Here is a 13805-nt window from a genome sequence, read left to right as displayed (position 1 = left end):
AAGGCGGCTGCGGAGAAACGCGTTTTGGTCTGCGTTTGGCCCTTCGGAGGCGCCGTAGCGGGTGCTCGGCGCCGGCCTGGCTTCCGGGAGCGGGCGCAGCGGGCGCTGTGAGGAGCGCGGCGCCGGGCAGGATGGTGAGCGGCGGGGCAGGGCCGGGCTGGGCCCCGGCTCCGGGGTCTTCCTCGTCCCGTGGCGCCGGAGGGCCCCGGGTTCGCTTCCTGCGGGGTGTGGGGAACGCGCGGTCCGGGAATGCTTTCTGTCGGTGTCCGCCCCAAACCCCCCCCCTCGTGCCGAGCTGAGGTAGATGGAGGGCGGGCGGGGAGCGTTGAGGAGGGGCCGTGCGGAGGGGCTGTGGCGGCCGGGGCTGCGCGCAGGAGCTGAGTTTTAATTTCATTTAATTTAATTATTTTTTTTTAACGCTTCTTTCATAACATCAACAATTCATTAATTATTATTTGCCTGTTCATTCGGCTGTATTTTCTTTTCTGTTGCTTTCTTTTGTTTTAACATTGATCATGGTTCACCCTGTTTTTCATTTCCCCCCCTGTCTGCAATCAACTTCTCCATTCCAATAAGGCTGGGCACAGAGTAAGTTTACTCCTCTTGGCTGTTGCTAACACTGGTGGTAAGGGCTTGTCAATGTTACTAGATGATACAGATGTCAGATGGGACACGTGAATTAGGGCTGCTGTTCAAACCATGCTCATGATTGCACCTAAATGCCTAGTAGAAGCCAGATGGCATAACTATTTCATGGTGCTGTGACTATTAAACACACTTCAGTACTTTTAATTAGGTTTTGTTACTGTAGCTTGCCAAGCTTTTCTGTAATTAATGGGTGCTCAGATGTGATTTCAGGGAGAATATGGGGTCGGCTGCTTTGTCAGCAAAGGAAGCGGCCTTCGTTGAATGCATGCACGCTGCTGACTTCAGTGGGGTTGTGCGATTTGAGTGGCAGGGTAATTCTATTAAACATTAAATACATAACTGGCATTGTGTGTCCAGGTTGCTTAAGCATTAGTAAGAGAATCTATGGCTACTTTAATAATCAAAATCACTTATTACACATTTTCTACTTGCATTCAACTATACCAGCTCTAGACTGATGCTAGGAGGGGTATTTTTCACTGGCAACTCTTGAAAAACCATTAAAAATGTCTTTTTCCCCCCTCTCCTGGGTTAGTTTTAAATTGGCAGCTCATGGGTTCAAAGCCTCTTGTATTGCTTTACCAGTACTTTAATCCATCTGTTCACCAAAGATGCATGGTTTTGATGATGGCACGGAAATGCCCCAATAAAACCAAAACTCACCCGAGTTTTGCCTTTTTTTGATGCCTGTGAGACAGCTGCATAGCCTAAAACTATCAAAAATAAATATTAAAAAAGATAATTTATTAGCATAGTTACTGCTGTTTATATATATATATATGTGCTGCGTCTTTTACAAGTGCATTTGATGGCTGTCATTTTAGGTACTGTTACTAACAAAGTGTTACAGTTGGAAGATAAACTTTTTATTATGGAGCTATTCATCAAGTTAACAGGGATGACTGTAGATCCAGTGTTTTTGCAGCACAGTGGTGTCACGTCCCATGCTTTATGGAGCTTTCCATGCCCTTTTTGCATAATTAATTTATTGCCGTTGCTTGCATTAATTATTTGCACATTTAAAGCCTGTGCTGTTAAACTATGGTCCTACTTCAGCTGAATCCTTAATTTTGAAGCCCCATTAAATTTGTATTCTCCTTACAGCTGTTGTACTGCAACTATGAGTATCTAGAACCGGTAACAGCAGCACTGTGTGCAGGATGTGTAATAGTCTGCCTTATCTTGTCTGCAGTGCCCTGGTTTATTTTGTTTATTGTTCTTTAATCTGTTAGTCTTACTCTGTTGTTCAGTGGTTCCTCAGTAAGGGCTCTGAACAAGCTTTTTATTCTGGTCAGCTATTAACACACATTGCAAACTTTCAGTGCTTTTTATTTGCCTTCTTATTTTTTTCTTTGGATAAGAAAACAAATTAGAAAGAAATTGGGTTTGAGTTTTAAGGGAAGTTGGCTACAGTCTAGCTAGGTCTGTGCTTGAGAACATGTGCTAGGGATAGCTGATGGTAGTTCCTAAATTTATGTAAAATACATCAAGTAGTAACGTTTCTGTTGTTACACCTTGCAATGGCTTTCAGCAACAAAATAAATGGAGATGCTGTAGGCTGTTGTTTTGGTAAGGCCCCTCTGGGTAATGTCCTGTGGTAGTAAGGGCCTCGTTTTCCCTCAATATAACAATATTCCATCACCATTCCAGACTTACTTTAGTAGACATCAAAATGCCAAGTTAGAAAACTGAAGAGCACATTGCAAAGCTTTCTGTTTGCCTGTGGTTCTTGTCTTAATAAGCATTTTGTAACGACCTTTCTTTCCTGTTGTGACACCTAAGTTGGTGTTAGTGCTGGGAGATCTTCACATTCCACATCGATGCAACAGCCTCCCAGCCAAGTTCAAAAAGCTGCTGGTTCCAGGGAAGATCCAACACATCCTCTGCACGGGAAACCTCTGCACCAAGGACACTTATGACTACCTCAAGACCCTGGCTGGGGACGTTCATGTTGTCAGAGGGGACTTTGATGAGGTATTGTCCTCTCTTGATAATAATATTGGCTTTGTTCATCTACATCAAGGGTTATTTGTAATTCAAGTAAAAGTGGGCAAACTGAGGTTGGGTGGTGCTATCAGACCTTAAAGTTCCTTGCATCCTGCCACATTCTCCGGTGTTCATAAAAGCAGCTTTGTAGCAGTAGGGCCAGTTACATTGACTATTTTCATAAGCACTGGCACAGGCTGCCCAGAGAAGCTGGGGCCTGAAGCAGTCTGGTCTAGTAGAAGGTGTCCCTGCCCATGGCAGCATTAAGGTCCCTTCCAACCCAAACCAGTCTGGGATTCTATGATATGAGTCTAAGAAGCTTTCCCCCCTCTCTCCTTCGTGTTGCGTAGAATTGTTTTTAAAGCATAAATCTGTACATCTAATCTGTGGTTGGTTTCTTTTTTAGAACCTGAATTATCCTGAACAGAAAGTTGTAACTGTTGGACAGTTCAAAATTGGGCTGATTCATGGCCATCAGGTTATTCCCTGGGGTGACATGGCCAGCCTGGCACTGCTACAAAGGCAATTTGATGTGGACATCCTCATTTCAGGACACACACACAAATTTGAGGCATTTGAACATGAAAACAAGTTCTATATCAATCCGGGATCAGCTACAGGAGCCTATCATGCCTTAGAGAAGTAAGTGAAGTATGGGAATGATCTGTGGGAATAACTAGAAAACTTATTACGAAGATTAATGTTGGCATTCTAAATGTTGGGGAGAGGAAGGGTTGATAGTAGCAGTGAAACACTGCTGAGGTGATTATATACTCACAACTAATATGAATTTTTCCCTTTCTTAACAGCAACATCATTCCTTCATTTGTGCTGATGGATATCCAAGCTTCCACGGTAGTTACGTATGTCTATCAATTAATTGGAGATGATGTGAAAGTAGAAAGAATCGAGTACAAAAAATCTTAAACATGCTTTGGCTTGTCTCGTATTTTTACCATCTCATTCTGAACTGCAAGTTCCAATACTTGATTGCTAGTTTACAGTCCTACCCTTACTCACTAACAGCTTAAACAATGTAGCTTCTTGGTAATAACTTTGAAACATCATTGTGTTTGCTTTTCTCTCTATGAATTGATTTGTAAAATATTCCATTAAAGTAACTGTTTAAATACTGTTCCTTTATGTTGTAATAAACTCCACTTCATAATAAAACTAAGCTTTATGAACTGGTGTTGGGGAAAAATGAACCAGTTGCAAGTGCTTTTAGAATGCCCCATGCTGTTTGGTGACTTCTGAAGGATATTTAATTGTAAAAGGCTTGAACCAAAAGATTGGGGGCTCTGCAGCCATGTTATGTTTGCTTCAGAATCCAGTTGATATTTAATTTTCTCAACCTAGCATTCCCAATAAAATGGATTTATAGATTCTGAAACTATTGCAGTTAATTCATAACTTACAGTAGTAATTTCACTGCAGAAAGTTTAGTCTTTTTATAATTGAAGCGGTTTCAAATACCCCTATGCTTTAATGAATGATGGTCTCATTAAATCTATAAATCATAAAGAGAGGCTTTCCTTTATTTATGGTTCATGTCTGACACTACAGCTATACATGCTTTGCTCCTTGTGCAGAGCTTTTGGATATGTAATTCCATATGATACTCGTGCTACTACAGGAGACTAAGACATGGGTTGTTCAAGACAACCAGACTGTTGGGCTTTCCTTTCTCATGCCTGCAGGGAACTTGAAGTATATTCCCTGTATGTATATACATATATATATATATAAACAGATCCCATTTTGCTAACCTTCCAATAAAACCAGAACATGAACTTTTGTCTTCTTGCAGAAGAACATTTAGTGGTGGCCTATTTACTTTGCAGTCGTTGGCCTTTGTATTGTGGCTCTTTCCAGTGTGGTATATGTGCAAGAAGCTGTGCAGTATTTGTCACAAAGTTTTAAGTTCTATGGAAAACCAGTAGGTTAAAGGATCAGTTAGAACCCTTACTCTGTAATAAGCTGAGTAAATAACTTCTATTCAAAATAAATCTGCTTTACCTTAGAGACCAGTGTTTCAGCCTAGTATCTCGGGGAACCTCTGGCTAACTGCTGCTTCATGCATTAAAACACATGGCTATTGCTGTGTTCTGCTGCAGACATACAGAAAGAACAGAGTTGAAAAGAAAACCTTGGCATGCATTACTCAAGGAAGGTTAGTGACTGAGTGGAACAATGCCATAATTAAAAAAAGCTTATAAACTACCATAAGAACGAAATGGATACCAGAAGTCAGTTTATTTGTGCTCACTGTAGATATAATTACAATTAGACTACAAAGTATATTTTACATCAAGTACACCATTTACAGCTTTAGAAACAGTTTACCATAATTACACAAGGTTATGTTTGTCTGAATGAAGTCTTACAGAGATGCTGACAGCAGACTTAAACATGGAGAAATACAGAAGGAAATAAACTAATCCTTCCTAAAATGAAAGTGCAGAATATGAACATTATTCTTGAATAGAAACAGAAAATTTTACTGTAAATCTAAACTGTTTCAACAGAAAGAGGATGGAGAAGAAACAGCCTTGAACAGTTAAAAAAATGTGGAAAGCTCAGGATAGCTTTTGATATAAGAGCATTGAGGTTTTAGATGAATGTTCGCTGACTGTAGGAGCATTCCCAATGCATGGCCCTCCTATTGCCAGCAGAGGGAGAAAAGGGTAAATCAAGACCTTATCAATGACAGTTCAAGTACAGACGTCTCTGGTCCATTCAGATACATCTGGAAGGTAAAAAAACACTATTAATGGGGCTTAGGAAAAGGGGAGAGCATCTAAAACCTGTGAAGGTACCTGAAAGCGTAATGCTTCACATGGCACAGATTTGGTCCAAATAAAATGAATTATTTTAATTAAGGGATATTTTATTATATACATTTTCCAAAAATAAATCAGCTAACAAGTATTTTTGTTAAAAGTTGAGTGAAATTCTCAGTGTAGAAAAACAAAAGGAGAAAGCACTACGTGAGGTACAGAAGTGGTTTGTTTTACCTTCAGAAGGTCGGATGATGGTACATCTGCCAGAGTGGGGTTTCCACATTTCTCTTGATATTCTCGAATTAGGGCTGTAGCATCATCAATGCTGTAGGAGGCAAAAGTTTATCAATTCATCAACTTAAACACCCTAAAAGGCAAAGAATTCAGACTACATACACTGAAGGGGAACAATAAGGTATGACCTCACATTTTTTGCAGTCAGATAGCTCCTGTCATTTCCCAGTAGAGGGAAACAAGCCATGACAAGCCTAGCATTTAACCCGTGACTGCTAATAAAATCACTATATACTACAGTTTAAACAATTATTTATTGGTTCCTGTCCCATTCTGACTGCAGGATAGCTGGTAACTCACAGTACCGAGTATTTGGGGTGTGAAGTGAAAGGCTGCAGCTGTGTTCAATACCCAAATGCTGTGAGTCACCACTGATGGATTCCTGATTAAGAACAGCCCTGCAGCAGGCTCAGCAGCAAGCTCCTTGGTTTTATTTAAGTGGAACGCAAGAGGTATTTCTAGCTCTTGAAAACCACTAATTCCTAAGTCTGGAGTACAGGCAGTTCATTTATTTTTCTCAGTGCTTGTATTGCTGAAGCTGTGACTCTTGACACCACCAAGCTGAGATCATCTGAAGGTATAGTCAAGTGATTCAAAACTGTTTGCTTTTTCAGTCAGGTTATTTGTCCTGTTTTAACTGCATTTGATCTGATTGCCAGTCCAGGCTCTACAAATTGTTACCTTGCCTTGAATGACACTGTAAAACTCTGGCATAAGTATGTAAAGTAGTGAGGTGTGACTCTTATTTTATTCGTTTAACTTAGCACTACTTCAGAAATTCTTGGAGACTAAATACTAGGGAACCTCAATGACATAAACTGAACTAAACTAAAAGAGAGATTAAGCTTCTGTTACTGTCAATAATGCATCACCTGTTTCACCTTTTATTAACTTACCAGTTCTTCTTCACAAAGTAATCCACCAGTTCTTTCAGTCTGTGAGTACTCATCAGTTGTTGCTTCAACAGTGGAAAATACTTCGTTTTCAAGAATTTTTCATACAGCTTCTCATTTATAATGCTGTCCAAAACCAAAGATCGGATCTGTAGATTTAAGTTTTAGTAACGAAAAACCATTAATATTTTAAACAGAAGAAATTTTACTGTTGAATGAAAAGAGCTCAGAGTTTTCTTGCTGGACTCCCATAGACGTTACTGTTTTATTTTAGACTTTATGTTTTAGTGCTGAAAATGGCAGATTTTACAAATTAAGAAACTTGCCCTTAGGAAGGCAGCCCAAGACAAAGCAACAGAGTGCAGTTTTGTAAGCTTTTTGGCCTTTTAGAGTAAATTACCATTTACTCTAGGCATAGTGCTGCCAACAATGCTGGCCCGCAAACAGAGCGGCCTGTAACACTGCGTACATACAAGGAGTTTTTCAGTTGCACAACATTAATAAAAATGCAAACATCCATGCAAAAGTTGCTCTGTTTTACAAGTGGGCAGTATGTCAACTAATGCTTGGCAAGATCAGGGCAGAGAGGAAAAAGGGTTCTGAGTACCTTTATCTTCTTGTCTAACAAAAAGCCTCAAAGGCAAACAAAACATTTATTGTATTTACCTGAGAAGCAAATGCTACTACTTCTCCAGTGTTCATGTGCTCATCTATTTGTTGCAGCACAGTTTCTGCGTTACATGTCGATAAGAAGCCCTTGTAAAAGTAAGTTACAAAAAGTTATTAATCTGAGAGATTAAAGTAGAAACTCTTCCTTCAGAGCAAGTATTTGATTTATTCAGGATCAATATTTTGAATTTCTAGATACAAACAGGAAATCATTAAACCAGGTTCTGTGCTCTTTGACTGAGAGATAATACTCATAGCTTTTAATTCTCACAGGGTATTTTGCTGTAGCTAGTATAGATGATTTTGGGTTTTTGACTCACTGCCAGCAGAACAAATATCTTGCACTAGTGCCGTAATTTGGGAAAATCTTTCTGAGCTTAACTTTAATGACTGGAAGTCTGTGAATTTGAGATGCTTTTAGTAGTGCCAGTGTGCTCCTGACAACTAATAGGAATGGCCTTCACCTGGGAGAACAATAAGCAGACCATAAATGAATGGCAACAAATGAGAGGAAACTCAAGATACATGAATAGTGAGGAAATGGCTTTAAGGCAAAAGGTTTACATCAGAACTTAGAAAGATACTTCATATGCATTACAAGAAGTCTATGGGGCTTCCAACTCAGCACTTTTCTGTAGTAGGATTCAGTACTTTTCCTACAGTCTGTTGTCAAACTACCCACCTGGTTGCTCATTACCAGTTACATATGTTATCATCAACTCCACACTACTCTAGCAGGTATATGGCCTAAGGCTTGTTGGGGCTTTTACATGAGCTTTATGGGTGGGATCCCTCCGATTCACAAAGGCCAGAGTCATGTGACATGGCTGCTGAGGATGACTTGAAGCTGCTGCTTTTGCCTTAAAAAAAGGAAGTGTTCACATGATCCCTTTTAGAAGGGCAAACTGAGCAAAAGCCTTTGTGGATGGGAAATGCTGAGCAGCTGTCAGCAGTGATGTATTTAAACAAGCTCAAATTATATGTTACCATCCTTTACAGTCTCTCTTGAACATAACACTCTTAAATGCATTCCCTTGCACAGATAGAACACAAAACTTTTTACCTGAATTTGCTGTTCTCGCTTCTCAGACTGAGGGATCAGCAGCAAGCACCCCAAAGCAAAGGCTGGAAGGTCCAGCTGTGCATATTGTTTAGCTATTCCAATGACATCCAAGTCAGCTAGAACAGGACACCTTCACAAGAAGATTAGGAATGATATATAAAAAGTTGTCAACATATATATGTATGTGATTTTTAAGCCAGATAGGGCAATAGAATTTTACTTCATCTTTTCAGAAACAGCCAAGCTATGGGAGTTGAAGTTTCATGCAGTACAAATGCATGACAATTTTCTGTCTCTTTCTCTCCTCCTTCTCTTTCAAACAGCCAAGGCCCTGTTTTGAGGGGAAGTGCTGGCCAACTGCCCAGTGCTTTGGTACATATGTATATGCACAGTGGTATAGGTATGCTCTTCAGCTGGACCCTTTTCCATGTTTCCTGTCTAACCTTTCAAGTTGGGCCTTCTGAGCTCGTCCTTCTCTTGAGCAAGTCAGAACATTGTGGTGAATAAGATGATGTATTGTGTTTTGGTTTTTAAATAGTAAAGGCTGATTTATGTACAGTGTTTTGGCACATTCATGCCATAGGTTAAGTGCATTTATAGATGTGCAGCTATTAGATTTTTGTCATGTCTTTGTAGGAAAATTAATTCTTTCTCTCATGCACTCTGTGTTAGTGTTTTAGGAAATATGCTAGTTTGTGGGCTAAGAAAGAGATTAAGTGGGGTTGGGTCTGAGTCCTTTAAAAATGTCAGGACAGGAACAGCTATCCCTCATGGGGCAGACTGGGCAGATAAATTTGTTTTTAGCAGCCTGTGCTGCTGGTTCCGAGTCCCAGTTCAGAGAGCAGTTCCCAGCACAGTTAGACCAACCGAGGTACTGAGTTGCAGCATGTGCTACCAACAGCTGGCAGCCAAGCACTGAATTTCTGTATAGGTGTGGTGTGATCCTGTGCTTCCCCCACAAGAGGCAAAACATTCTTACTCATGACTAAGGTTCCCTGGTTTTCAGAGTAGCTTTGCATGTTTCAGGGGGACTGTTGGATGAGAAATTGAATGGGCATTCCCACTCAAATGAATACAAATGTGGACGTCAGTATTTACTTACTTGAGCAGAATCACAAAAGACTCGCAACATTCCTCTAACTGTTTAGGACTCGGTGGACATGAAGCTAAGAAATAAAGAAAACATGATAAAGTCTATGTATACACATATATATATATATATATATATAAATATCTCCAAGTTACTACATAAGCCTGATAGCCAACATCAACCCTACCTGTGAGAAATGGTGACAGAACCACACTTCTCCAAGCTCGGCTAAAGTTGGGAATCTGTTGACAACAAAGTATTAAGGTAGTAGCCAAATACAGTTGTAACTAAGTGTACAGGTAAACACAGACATCCTGACCCACTGTGGGTGGAAGACACCAGTCAGTTTTCTTTTTATCCTGGATGAATTATTCTCATAGTCTGAGATTTAGCCATATTGTGACTGATGGCAACACTACAAAACCCTCCAGGTCAGGGTTTACTGAGGAAACCACAAATGCAAAATGTGCTATTTCAGTGATTAATAACAGTGCTCATCTGCATATTGCATTGTCATAAAAATAATGATTCACAAAATCTTTTCATGCATAACACTTCATGGCACAGATGCTGCCATTCACATATGCACACAGGATGCTAAATCCCTGTTAAGTGAAGAAAAACTTACCTCCCATAATAAATGAATCCCAGTAATTGCTATCAAAACTCTTCTTAAATATTGAATCTTAAAAAAAAGAAAACAAAACCCAACTTCATTATAAAATCCTACAGTGCTTTTGAAGATTTGGTGATAATCTACAGAATTGCATAGTACTTGTTTGCAGATTGAAAACTTAAAGTTCCTTTGGGAGGACTAACTGATGCATATGGAAATATGGTTTATAGTTCAGTAACTTATCGCAAGCAGTAGCAGCATATGTTGTCTCGGTAAATACCCAAGATTCTGTTAGTCTTAATACAGTTGGTGCTGAAAATTGATGATCCCACCTTCCTTGCTATTAGTACTTAAATCTCATTAGATTACAACTGGCTTCAATAGCTGCTCATAATACAGCCACGTTGCCAGACACATCTGTTACCTCCTTAGGCTATAGCAACGTTACATAAAGTTTAACGATGAGAGGTAATTAAGATTCTGAGTGACAAAAATCAGGATTACTATTTAGCAGGGATGATATTTTTGGGCGTGTGTATGTACACACATGTATATACATAAACACACAGTTTGTATATACATAATTGCACACAAAAATATGCAAATGTTGCAAATTTATAATAATATGAATAAATATTTCAGTTATCCTAGGACTTGCTCTTGCCATCTGAAAGGTTTTTTAAAAAAACCCAACAAAACAGAACAACTTAAGATAAAAATTCTCAAGCAGTACTGCTAAAACACACATTCCTCAAAGCTTCATCCATTCAGTATCCAAGAGCCCAAAGTAACCATGTAAATTATCAGTAATTGTTCAGAGTATGTTTGTAATTTATCTATTTTCCCATTCTTTAGAAATCAGTGGATAAAAGAAGCCTTTTTCTCACCTTGCTGCAGAACTTCATTCTTAAAAATTCCTTACCATATTGAAACTCTGGAGTTTCTGTAGTAGGCCATTCCACAGTTGGGTATCGTATACTTTATATTCTAGACTAAGTTCTGCCACCAATCTGACAGCCTAAAGGAGGGCAAGGACACACTGTATTTTAACGTACATTCATGATCAGCAAACCTGTACTGCTTGTCATCACATCAAAGGTTGGGGTCTTTTTTTGTCCCTCTGAAAGAGGGGAGTATTTGGGAGAGTACATACTCACTGGTATTTTACATTTCACGCATGTAACAAACAATCACAAAGGATTTAAAAATCATACCGTGGGCTCATGACTGTGATTCTTCCATAGTCCTTTTATCATTCCTTCCTTAGGACTGTTATGAAATGATTCAAAAGTATATGGAATATTCAAGATTTCAAACTCTGCCAGGTAAATGAAGCATTTTAGAAAATACCTGTTAAAAAAGTCATCCCCCCCCCCCAACACCAGGAATTAATGACTGTTACAGAGATTATTATATTATAATTTACATAATCAGGCTCAGGATAATATCGGGAAAGTGTTCTGTTGCTTAAAAGGAAGAAAGGAAAAATAATGTATTTTAAGATTTTAATGAAGTAAAAGACTTTCTGGTAATTGCTTAGGGAAACCTCATTCACCTGCAGAATGGATGGCTTGGATCAGCTCTGAAGATAAACCAGTTACTGTAACTCTTGCAACTCAAATGTCATCCATCCACAGTGACTGCATGCTTACAGAATCCCTTGCATAGCTATGTGGTGTGAGGAACTCTGAAATGCTCAATTTCCATGAAAAAGGCCTATTTCCAGATTACCAGCATAGAAACTCCATGCTAGGTATCTTCTAAGTTAATTCTACAGATAGTCTCAAAGTAACAACATTTTGCTGTTGGGGTTTTGGTTCCTTATTTTTGCAGAGGAATGTGTCTTTGCAAGATGACCAGTTCTGATTTATATGATTATGACGTATATGGGTGGGAGAAAATGCTTCAGTCACTAGAGAAGTCACTGCAATCTATGCAAAATGGAGCAAGATATTTCCCATGTAAATGTCATATTACTTCCAGGTTTACAAATTAGGACTGTGATGCACTTGATTACATTACAGTGAAGTTAAAAGATCTAATTCTGCTCTTCAGAAATACAATTTAAAAGCTCAAAAAACAGATTAGTAAAAAAGAATTCTCCAAATATCATGTATTTTTTTTTCCAAGGGCTGTTAAAGACCAACAAAACATCATTATTAAGGAACACCTTAAGGAAAATTCTTCTTACTTTACTTTCTCGATGTTTTTTTTGAAGAGTGATGCCACAGTGTTGGTATCTGCCAAGTAGAGCAGACACTTAAGTGCTCTGCTCCTGTGAGCAAATGTCAGCTGAGAATCACCAATTGGCTGAGAGGGGAAGAAAAAACCACAGTGAAAAGTCACAACAATTGGTTGAACAACTAGAAAAAGGATTGTACATGTTTACTACATGTTTATTATGATCCTTACTAAGATGGTTTTGATTCATTTAGTGGAAATCATGCTAAATAACAGCTTGGTTCACATTTAACTTTTATACTAATCAGAATATTTGTCAAGTTCAAAGTTTGCTGCTAAACGAGGTAGTTTTCTAGATTTAAGACTATTAATGCAGACAAGTAAAGTATCAGTGACATATAGTATCACAAATACATTTAGTAAGTGTGAAAGACTGAAGGTTAAGGTTCTACTAAAACAATTTTACCACTCTGCTTTAATTCCATCCACATTTAGCCAAGGTATCACACCAGCTTAAGCACATTCTAGAAAAACAATTAAGTTATTTTCAGATATTATCAGCAATAAGCTTAGAAAACCAGAGTTCAAGGGCTGCTCTTGACAGCCAATAACAAAATTCAATGAACACCTCAGTTCTACTCCAAAGATGGGGAGAAAAATAGAGCTCATAGACACATAAACTGTCTAAAACACAGATACAGAGGCCTTAGGTTGAAACCTGTGCAGTTAAGCAGACAACACTTGATCTTAATAAGAGGTAAAAATTTCAGAATTAGCAAGATAAAGTAAGAATTTAGGAACTTACAGATGTAGCAGATGTTGTAATTGCAAAAAGCAGTCTTGAACTGTAATCCATTGGGCGAGACTGAAGTAGGTAGATAACTCTGCAAGAATGCATTTGGTTTTAATACAAGTGTAGCATCACAACTAAAATAAATGTATCAATACTCATTCAAATATAAATATATTTCAGAATATACGTAAAAAAGAGATTAGGGATAACAGATTGCAGGGATATAGAAAATGAGGAGAAAACCTCCAAAGAGCTACTCTTAATCACTTACTTATGTCTGTAAGTTACTGTGAATGGCGCTTCATTGCGTAAGTATTTGATGATTCAAAACTGATGTCACCAGAAAGTAAAAATACAACCACAACAGTGAGTTCTGAATCACAGTATCGGGTTTCTTTAAAAAGCCAGATACAGTTAAACTTGCCAGTTAATAAGAATATTACATGTAAGACAGCACAGTACCTTCGGAGTTCTTCATCTTCCTGTGCACCTCCAAAGATTTCTTGAGTTTTCTTTAGAAAGACATGAAAATGTAGTTGTGAGAATTTTCTAAATTGTTTGGATAAATAAAGGGGTCATATTTTTGCTTAAGCCCTGTCTTCAAAGCTGGGCTCCTCTGCTAATGCCGCCAAGGAAAGGAATACTGGTTTTATCAGTCCTTTATTTGTTGGCAGCCAACACCATTTCCCAGCCTGCTACCTGGTATTCTGAAGCAGAGGCCTTCTCCCTGCCCTTTCTCACCCAGCTGTATGCTGCAGAGACAATAGCTAATTCTGTTAGCAACAGGAA

At 38.8% G+C, this 13805-nt stretch overlaps 2 protein-coding genes and 1 long non-coding RNA gene across 6 annotated transcripts in view; 2 read left to right on the top strand and 1 right to left on the bottom strand.

The window, feature by feature from the left end:
• On the top strand, positions 1 to 3771 carry VPS29 (VPS29 retromer complex component). 2 transcript variants are annotated; one of them, XM_062614321.1, is made up of 5 exons: positions 2 to 134; positions 577 to 588; positions 2431 to 2622; positions 3041 to 3276; positions 3444 to 3771. In XM_062614321.1, the coding sequence occupies exons 1-5, from the start codon at positions 132 to 134 to the stop codon at positions 3559 to 3561; spliced, it is 561 nt and encodes a 186-aa protein (XP_062470305.1). In that variant the 5' UTR covers positions 2 to 131; the 3' UTR covers positions 3562 to 3771. The 2 variants fall into 2 exon arrangements, with proteins under 2 accessions (XP_062470315.1, XP_062470305.1); XM_062614331.1 differs by lacking the exon at positions 577 to 588 and having other exon boundaries at positions 1 to 134.
• Positions 3772 to 4875: 1104 nt separating this feature from the next.
• Positions 4876 to 13805, bottom strand: part of KNTC1 (kinetochore associated 1) — a 36692-nt gene continuing 27762 nt past the window's right edge. For 2 of the 3 annotated variants that reach the window (XM_062614139.1, XM_062614129.1), the window contains exons 52-64: positions 13479 to 13528; positions 13029 to 13107; positions 12234 to 12352; positions 11257 to 11392; positions 10965 to 11060; positions 10055 to 10111; positions 9614 to 9668; positions 9439 to 9502; positions 8337 to 8466; positions 7271 to 7360; positions 6608 to 6753; positions 5652 to 5742; positions 4876 to 5383 (exon numbers count right to left, since the gene is read on the bottom strand). In XM_062614139.1, coding sequence (XP_062470123.1) covers positions 5327 to 5383; positions 5652 to 5742; positions 6608 to 6753; positions 7271 to 7360; positions 8337 to 8466; positions 9439 to 9502; positions 9614 to 9668; positions 10055 to 10111; positions 10965 to 11060; positions 11257 to 11392; positions 12234 to 12352; positions 13029 to 13107; positions 13479 to 13528 — 1170 coding nt within the window. In that variant the 3' untranslated portion in view covers positions 4876 to 5326. Of the gene's footprint in view, positions 5384 to 5651; positions 5743 to 6607; positions 6754 to 7270; positions 7361 to 8336; positions 8467 to 9438; positions 9503 to 9613; positions 9669 to 10054; positions 10112 to 10964; positions 11061 to 11256; positions 11393 to 12233; positions 12353 to 13028; positions 13108 to 13478; positions 13529 to 13805 lie in introns of those variants that run through there. The other variant, XR_009963955.1, reaches the window with a different exon arrangement.
• Positions 7259 to 13805, top strand: part of LOC134161487 (uncharacterized) — a 32385-nt gene continuing 25838 nt past the window's right edge. Inside the window, exon 1 of the long non-coding RNA XR_009963995.1 lies at positions 7259 to 7369. This is a non-coding gene — a long non-coding RNA (uncharacterized LOC134161487). The remainder of the gene's footprint in view (positions 7370 to 13805) is intronic.

The sequence above is a fragment of the Pezoporus occidentalis genome, unplaced genomic scaffold, assembly GCF_034315485.1.
Source record: "Pezoporus occidentalis ecotype Australia unplaced genomic scaffold, CSIRO_AGI_Poc_V1 ctg102, whole genome shotgun sequence".
In the NCBI taxonomy this organism is placed as follows: domain Eukaryota; kingdom Metazoa; phylum Chordata; class Aves; order Psittaciformes; family Psittacidae; genus Pezoporus; species Pezoporus occidentalis.
Note: the sequence above shows the minus strand (reverse complement) of the source record. Positions and strands in the feature narration are given on the sequence as shown.

Bases quoted from the DNA above. Each gene is read 5' to 3' on its own strand.
- VPS29 (XM_062614321.1), top strand. The intron at 2,623-3,040 runs GTATTGTCCTCT...TTTCTTTTTTAG, and splicing joins TCAGAGGGGACTTTGATGAG to AACCTGAATTATCCTGAACA. The intron at 3,277-3,443 runs GTAAGTGAAGTA...CTTTCTTAACAG, and splicing joins GCCTATCATGCCTTAGAGAA to CAACATCATTCCTTCATTTG.